This window comes from Cornus florida, unplaced genomic scaffold (genome assembly GCF_030987335.1).
Source record: "Cornus florida cultivar Cherokee Brave unplaced genomic scaffold, ASM3098733v1 CherokeeBrave_3.0.0_Hap2_Chr05, whole genome shotgun sequence".
NCBI lineage: Eukaryota > Viridiplantae > Streptophyta > Magnoliopsida > Cornales > Cornaceae > Cornus > Cornus florida.
In genome coordinates, this window is record NW_026775575.1 from 51,943,289 (window position 1) to 51,952,082 (window position 8,794).

General features: G+C 34.9%; 1 protein-coding gene across 1 annotated transcript; it reads left to right on the top strand.

Annotated features, from left to right (window-relative positions):
- Positions 1 to 1,297: 1,297 nt before the first annotated feature.
- Positions 1,298 to 7,291, top strand: LOC132306457 (protein TPX2). Its single transcript, XM_059803841.1, has 22 exons — positions 1,298 to 1,617; positions 2,641 to 2,723; positions 2,852 to 2,922; positions 3,039 to 3,132; positions 3,248 to 3,315; positions 3,441 to 3,517; positions 3,628 to 3,808; positions 3,923 to 4,019; positions 4,112 to 4,222; positions 4,321 to 4,431; positions 4,537 to 4,710; positions 4,794 to 4,856; positions 4,945 to 5,025; positions 5,122 to 5,280; positions 5,364 to 5,495; positions 5,598 to 5,678; positions 5,782 to 5,901; positions 6,003 to 6,169; positions 6,273 to 6,381; positions 6,567 to 6,626; positions 6,718 to 6,812; positions 6,904 to 7,291. Exons 1-22 carry the CDS (start codon positions 1,464 to 1,466, stop codon positions 7,022 to 7,024), a joined length of 2,409 nt encoding a protein of 802 aa, XP_059659824.1. The 5' UTR covers positions 1,298 to 1,463; the 3' UTR covers positions 7,025 to 7,291.
- The last annotated feature ends 1,503 nt before the right edge of the window (positions 7,292 to 8,794 follow it).

Here is an 8,794-nt window from a genome sequence, read left to right on the forward strand (position 1 = left end):
CAATCCAACAGGGCTGGCAATGCACCAGTTAGAGCATGACAAGTGTACAGGCCAGAAGGAGTGGGCAATAGTGGTGACACGTGGAGAAGACCATATCAATAGTGACACATGTAACAAAGTAGTAAAGTTACATACTGCAAAAGCTGTGCATTCAATAAGCAAAAGTATCATTGCAAATAGTGCAGAGATCATAAAGTAAAAATGCTCCCGATTCATAAAACTCTCCGTTTGAGAAATAAAAATAACAGTAACGAAAACGCAATTTTTGTTTTTCCAATAAAAAAATTCCTGACTTGAGCACATTTGGTACATAAAATCAAAGATGAATAAGCCATCTTTGCTTTGTTCTCTCTCTTTGTAATGCACCAGGATACAAACAGACAGACACTAAATATTTGTCCATACTCAAGTAGAGTTCGTTTATTAAAAAGTGTTACTCGTATTATTAAGGAAATTATGAGCAGAGAAGTAAAGAAAACAGTACCCCGACAATGGTGAATTGTTAGTTCTTACTATCAAGAAAAATAATGATTATTCACTGGCTGGGGACTTAGAGAGGGCAATTGCATCCCCAATTTGTTTTTTTTTTTTTTTTTTTTTCCTGACTGTGGTATCAATATTTTCTGCAAGTGAAAAAAAAATTTCAATAAATATTTCAAGAGTAACGCCCAATAAAAACACCATATTTCTTTTGATTTTATAAAAAAACAAATTGATATGGTTTGAGGTACTAGATTCTCTATTGAGCACTTTCTCATGAGAACCTAAGCGGATTTTGACTTTTTGGTTAATCAGCAGGGGTTATTTGGTCATTTTATATTCATAATTTTTTGGATTAAAACGTTATTATAGACTGAAGGGTTTTATTTTATTTTTTTTTTCCAAGAAAACTTGAATCCTGACATTTTACTAACTTCAAAGATGTTTTCTTGTAGGTTTCTCTGAGCTTCCATTTAGCGGTAGTTAAAGGAGATTCATTACCGACCTTAAACTAACCCCTAAGGTCTTGGGCTACTGTAATTAAAATCAGAAATCAGAAAATAGATTGACCATAATTTTGACAAAAACTTCAAGATGAGGGTGCAAATTGTAAATTTTTGGCATATTAATTAGCAAGGAGATGCAAAACGGCGGCGTTGAAGGCCGTTAATTACTAAATGGCATCCATGGTCACTTATAGCCGTTATGGAAACAAAAGACACCTCATTCCAACAGTCGTCGGCTCCCTCTTTTCAAAATTTCGACCGTTAGAATCCCAACGTTAATACTACTCTCTTCACTTCCCACTCTCATTTTGCGTTCTCTCTCTCATCAACCAAAGGAAAACAGTTTGCGAGGAAGAAGAAATCTGACATTTGTTTTCCCCTCTCTTCCGTTCCGCTCCCCTCCTCCCCAAATTGTATTTTCTCTCTCTAACCATCTCTAGATTCTCTCTCTACAAAGAAAGCTAAACCGAATCATCAATGTCGGTGGTGGACGACCCAAGCATGTTTATGATCGACGAGACCTACGAGTTCTCGGCGCCTCGATTCTTTGACTTCATCGACGGCGAGTCCGAAGAGGATATGCGCAAGGCAGAGCTCTGGTTTGACACCGCTCTTAGCTACGCCCCATCACGTACGTCTTAGGCCCCTTTTCTTGATCACTATCAAATGTATTTCTTGAATTATATATAAAAAAAATAATCGATTTCTTCAAAAAAAATTAATTTTTAGGTCTTTTTCTCTATATTTTTCTTGAATTTCAAATTAGATCATCATGTTTTGATTGCAATTTATTAGGATTTTAGGCATTCTGAGTTTGTTAAATGTGAAATTAAATATGCATATTTTGATCGGAATATGCTCCGATTTTATTCTTAGATTTAGGGTTTCGAATTAAACTATCTTCAATCTGGAATAAGTTTAGAAAGTTTTAATATTTTGTTCAAAAAGCATGAGATTTCCAATTACATGAACTAAATTGCAGACCGTAAATTTCTAGGGTTTTTACCTTAAAGGTGTTTTTTTAGTTTGGTCTGATGTCAATTATAAATGTTTTAGATTAGGGTTTTCTATAATTTCTCTGAAATCTTAGATTATTTGGAGATATGTGTTGTTTTAAGAAAGGAGTTATGCTTTGTATTATCAAGCTTAGTTGAGTAAGGACTCAGTTCCTAAAATTAGTAAGCCTAGGGTTTCTGCCTTTTTCATTATTTGCTATGATTCGAATGATAGCTGCGGGTTTCTGCAGTGGTAATTGCTTTAGAGTGCATTAATGAAGCATTTGGAGTGAACCCTAGAGATCAGTTTTATTAGATTTGCTAATAGGTGAGGCTGACAATGTATGAAAATTTCTGTTCTTGATTAATTGGGAGGTTCATAAAATTTTTATTTTTATTTTTTATTTTTTTCTTTCTAAATGAAAGTCCTAGGATACCAAGTGAAACCTCTATTTTTTAGCATTATAGTTATATGAAACTTTACTTCATAAGATGTTGGAGAATCGCAGATCCATTGTCAGTGGATTTTCAATAGTGACTTGTGTTTTTTTGGGTCAAATGACTAATTGAAATGGATATGATGTTGATGAAGATGATATGCATGTTCAAGATAAGGGTTGACATTTGATCCTTTTTTTTTATTCATTGAACTATTACAGCTTTTATGCCAAAAATTAAGGCAGGTAGATCGGTTCAGCTTGAGAGCCTCTGTGATTTTACTGAAGCCGAGCATTCGCAGAAGGTGACACCTCTTTTTCATATTTCATCTCTCTTGTTTAGGACTTAGATGACTCACCTGTGCATCGAAATGATGCATGGAGGGAAAAGATGACAATTGACTGAAAATATTATGCAACTATTTGGCTGCAGCCATCAGAAACAATAACTATAGTAAACAGCGCAAAGGCATCAATTTTAGAGCCGGAGAAGGAAGATAAAGGGTCAGTGGATCACCATTCTGTGGAAACCACCATTCTGATGCGAAGTTACTTGATTTTTTTTTTTTTTTTTTTTTCTTCTTTTGTAAACTGAAAATATGTTATGGTTTACGAAACAGGCCTCAATCTGAGTCCATTCCTGCTGAAATCTGTGAGGATAAAGTAAACCCAAATCAGGGTAAAGAAGAACTTAGTACCAGCATCATTAATCCGGTATGTTAGTACATACATTAAAGTTAAAACAACTATTCAAAAATCCCCTGTTAGAAATCAAATCACCTATGGTGTTTTGGGTTCCGTTTCTTATCATGTTTCACAAACCTTTTAGGTCCCTGCTGATAAGAAGATTTGTGAAGCCAAGGAGGGTGCATGCACTCAAACTCAAGAAAATGGAAGGTCTCTTCTTTTTAATGCTTCTCTAGAGATTCTAGGCTAGTAAATAATTACTAATAAAGAAATAGAATTGTAATTACTGTAACCCTCAATCTTAAGACTTTTTTTCTTTCCCTTGCGGATTTCAGTGTTCTAAATGGAAGTGCTTCTTCCGCTGTCAAAGTTGAACTTCCAAATGATAAGGGTAATGCATCGAATGCCCCAGGTTGGTTGTGTTCCATGTAGCTCAGATTTCCTTTTGTTTGATTTGGCTCTTTTTTCTTCTGCAATTTTTGCTCTAAATAGGTTTTATTTACTGATATTTTGGTTTACTAGGAGTTGAAATTTGCACTCCTAAACCATCTACGATTTCTCAGAAGGTTGACAAGCAAACTCATTTGAAGAACCAGACAGCCAAAAAGATAGCTAGCATGGTCAGGAACCCATCAGCTCTGAAGTCAAAAAATCAATGGCAGTCAGCACAAGCTAAAAGCATAAAACCCACCAGTGTGAGAAGGTGGTTATCTATTTATTTGTCATGTTACTTTTTCTGGTCATCCTGATATTTGTTTTGAAAATTGTTTTTATGCTGAATTACTGATCGAAAAGGATACCTGGTTCAAATGTATAGAGACAAAAATATGAAAAGCTCTGTTGGGACTCCTAATTTTGCTCAAGAAAACCAAGCCATAAAGAGGCAAAAACTGGAAGGAGGAAAATCTAGACCGGTGAGTGTTTTTGAACTATTTTCTCTTTCCATTTGTCGTAGTTCTATGATTTATTTAACCTGAAATATTTCATTTTTTCTCAAAATTCATAGATCCTTAATATTAAAACTCAAACTCTACCCCACAAATCAAGACCTGGTTTAATGAGCACCAACTCCAACTTGTACTCTTCAACTAACAAAACTCATAAAGAGGACAGAAAGGTATGTTTTTTTTAACAAGATTCTCTTTTTCTGATCCAAACTCAACATGTTTGCTGAATTTGGGAATGATATTCTGACTCCAGTTGTTCAATGTAAAGGTTTATGTTCGGGAACCAGCTCCTTTTGTCTCAATGGCGGAAATGATGAAAAAGTTTCAATCAAGTACAAGAGGGATGTCTCTGCCCCGCATTAGCAGTTCTCTTTCGCATGTAATTGAAAAAAGATACCACAAATTTTCCTTTTTAAAGGGCCTTTTTGGCTTGGTGCATTCATTAATATGTTATAATCCCTTATTTTTTTCCCCCCAACTTCAGAATGATGCTGCTTCAACAAGGCAGAGGCCAAAACTCACGCTCACAAGGCCCAAGGGACCAGAATTTGAAACGTCCCAGCGGGTACGTTCAGTTAGGGTTAAGAGTTCTGCTGAACTTGAGGAAGAAATGATGGCTAAAATTCCAAAATTTAAGGCTCGGCCAGTAAACAAAAAGGTATTAATTTTTCTTTGATTTGATTGATTTCTTTTAAAATGTTCCTCTTCTTAGTATGTGACTGATTCTTTTGTTTGTTGCAGATTCTGGAAGCTCCAACATTACCGGCATTACCAAGAAGCACACCCCAGCTACCGGAATTTCAGGTGAGCTCTGCACTCTGGATGTGGATGGTGGATAGGAAGAAGAGTGCAACATTGAGATTTAAAACTAAAATTTTCTAAATTGTTGCAGGAATTCCACTTAGAGACAATGGAAAGGGCCATTCAGAATGCAGAAACATCTACAGTAGCCTCAATAGAATCTGCTCCTCAAGTATGCTTATAAATTGTTCTTTGCTTAAAATTGCTCTGTCCTTATGAAAATGAATTATTTATACTGAGTACAACTTGGTACTTTGTGAATAAACAGAATCATCAGTGGAAGCCTCATCATCTAACAGCACCCAAGTCACCCCTTCTACAAACTTTACTTAGGGCACGTCCACCCAGGATTAAAAGTTCTCAAGAACTGGAAAGGGAAGAACTTGAAAAAGTTCCAAAATTCAAGGCAAGGCCTTTGAATCCGAAGGTAGGATTTCGCCAGTCAATTTACTACTATTTCTTGGCAAAAAGTTTGTTTTCAGTTAAACTTGACGTTTTCAACTCTTGTAGATATTTGAAAGCAAAGGGGAACTGGGAATGTATTGTAACACAAAGCGAGACATTACTGTACCACAAGGATTTCACTTTGCAACAGACGAGAGGTTTCCCCCACCAGCCACCATTGCTGATCTGTTTGACAAGGTTATTGAGGAAGTCTCATTCACTTCAATGTTTCTGCTTCGAGTCCTAATCATTGGAAGTGTCTTAATATATATATTTATTTATCTTTTATTTCCTTTCCAGCTTTCATTGAATTCAGAACCTCAACATGAGAAACAGCTTGTAAGGAACACCACACCAAATCCCTTTCATCTTCACACCGAGGTAATTTGCCACTTCAAATGATCTTGATTGACAAATATAGGATGACTGCTGAGTTTTGTTCGTGCTCATATTTTATTTTCTGCCGCGCATTTTATGACTCCAGGAAAGAGGGGCAGAGAAAGAGAGGAAGTTCGTGATGGAAGTCATTCATAAACAGTTGGAAGAGGAGAGAGCTAGGATTCCAAAGGCTAACCCTTATCCTTACACTACTGATTATCCTGTGGTACAAAATTTGTCTTGCTAGCTTTATTTTTGCCCCATTCTTCATATTAAGGTAAAAAAAAAAAAGGCTTGAGTTGATTATTACTGTCACTCGCTATGCAGATTCCACCAAAACCGGAGCCAAAGGTATGCACAAAAGCAGAACCTTTCCAATTGGAGAGTCTGGTGAGACATGAAGAGGAAATGCAAAGGGAAATGGAAGAAAGGCGGAGGATGGAGATGGAAGAAGCTCAGATGAGGATTTTCAAGGCTCAGCCGATCCTGAAAGAGTGAGTAACCTAAAAGATTCAAGTTCTGCTGCACACATGCCTTCTTTTTCTTTTCTTTTCTTTTTTTGTTAAAAATTTAATGCCCCATGGCTACAAATTTTAGGGATCCAATTCCAGTTCCTGAAAAAGAGCGGAAACCCCTCACAGAGGTTCAACAATTCAAGTTGCATCTAGATACTCGAGCAGTGGATAGATCAGAATTTGACAAAAAGGTAACCAACCATTTTAATTTTTTTATATCTCCTGTGTACTTGTATTTGAATCCAGAATCATTCGACATATGATGTTTTCTTAGGGGTCAGCACTAATATAAAGCTTGAAATTGGGGCCTTTTATGCCATGCATATATACCACTAGTAGTTTTCTAATTTTGCATAAAAATTGTGGATTTTTACAGATTAAGGAGAAAGAAATGATGTATAAACGATACAGAGAAGAAGCAGAGTCTGAAAAGATGGTATAGACATATTTTTCTGCAAATGTAATCATAAATAGTGATGATAATGATAATGATGATATAAATTGAATTTTCTTAAACTGATCCGCAGATGGAAGAAGAGAAGGCCTTGAAGCAATTAAGAAGGACATTAGTGCCCCATGCTAGGCGGGTGCCCAAGTTCAACCACCCTTTTATCCCACAGAAGTAAGATGGACTCTTTTTCTCATCTGATGCATACTATTACGCCATATTTAGATCGGTTTTGAATTTTTAGAATCACAATTTTTGCGCGCAGATCTTCTAAAGAAATTACAAAGCCGAAATCTCCAAAATTGAAAGTGGTTCAGAGAAAGGAAAGACGAAAAATGTTCAGTACTGTAGCAGCAGCTTCCAGTGCAGCCTGTCTTATGAGGTGATTGTCATGATGATGATGATGATGGGCTTGGTGACTGACTACTGTTCAAGAACACTTGAACCCCCAACCTAGTTTAGGCTGCACCAGTTCTAGTACTAGGAGAAAAGAGTATTGTGTTGGTAAAATCATTCTTTTAGTGCCAACTTTTGTACTTATAACCCATTCATGTAAGGTGTATTCTAATAGAATGTTGTTATATTTTACCTGTAAGCTTACAAACTTTCACTTCAAAATAAGCAGACTAATGTTGTGTTTGGGAGGATTCAAATACACACTGTTTTTGTGCCTTACCTAACCCCCCACCCCACAAAAATAAAAATAAAAATTGAAGAGGAAAAAGAAGAAGAAAATGACGATGATGAATTTAAACAAAATTGCTCAGAAGTGAATTGCTGTAGTCAAAGGTGGTGCAACTAAGAAAATTGAATCAATTTTTTTTTTTTTTTAAATTTCACTTCAAAAATAAGCAGACTAATGTTGTGTTTGGAAGGATTCAAATACACAACTGTATTTGTGCCTTACCTAACACCTCCACCACACAAAAAAAAAAAAAAAAAAAAAAAAAAAAAAAAAAAAAAATTGAAGAGGAAAAAGAAGAAGAAAATGACGATGATGAATTTAAACAAAATTGCTCAGAAGTGAATTGTAGTCAAAGGTGGTGCAACTAAGAAAATTGAATCAAATTTTTTTTTTTAAATTTCACCAATTCTAATTTCAAGGCTTAAATTTCACGCAGCCGAACACACCCATAATATTGTTCAAAGACTATACCCGCTTTATTTATTTCAAAAAGCTCAGGAACGAGTATGTACGGAATAAAAAGATTCCAACCGTCCAAGTAAAGAATTGACTAGACAAAATTAAAATCATGTATCTTAATATTTTGTCTTTACCCCAGGGGACTCAACCTTATGATTTTATCACTAAAAAGTTTATGTGAATATGTCTCTCTATTGCTCTATTTAAACTTAACTAAGTCACATGCACCTTAGTTTCATCTAAATTTGTGCATAATGTGCTAGTAAAAGGAGGAAGATTTGGGGATTATTTTGGATGATGCAAACGCTCTGTTTTAGAGGTGTGTCAATTCTTCGATGTGCTGGTTCCCTAGGTGTGGGTGCTCTGTCTTTTGATGCTCTTTTTCCATGTAGTGTTTCTTTTGGTTCTGTTTTGTTCGGCTTAAAAAAAAAAAAAAGTGCATTTCTTATTATTTTAAGAATCTTAATGCATTGGTGAAAATTAAATTGATGGAGAGACGCAGTTAACTGAGGGTATAATTGTCAAAGTGTGTTTACAGCAATTTATGTTTACAGCAATTTATGTAACATATTTGTGTGATATGAAGCTAAAATACTTGCACATTAGCATTGATCATCATTTAATAAGAAAACAATAAAGCAAAATAAAGAAAGAGATTTCTTCTTTCATTAAACTATATATCAAACAATATTTTTCACGCTCAAAAATTTAAAACTTTTGGCTTAGCTGGAAATTACATGAAAAAAAGGAAATAGAATTTTTTTAAAGAATAATAATCCCCTTTCTTTTATGGTAGGTTTTATGCCATTCAACCTTTTTTTTTTATAGTAAATTTCATGCAATTCAAATCAGTAATATCTTTGAAAAAAATTCATGCTAAACAAATAAAGGATCAAAAAAATTTACTTATCTATCTATTCCATTTTAGTTGTCCACTTTATATATTGTCCACTTTATATATTAGGACTTTTTAAAAAGATATGTAATTAATATTGTTTTTTTAAAAATTATC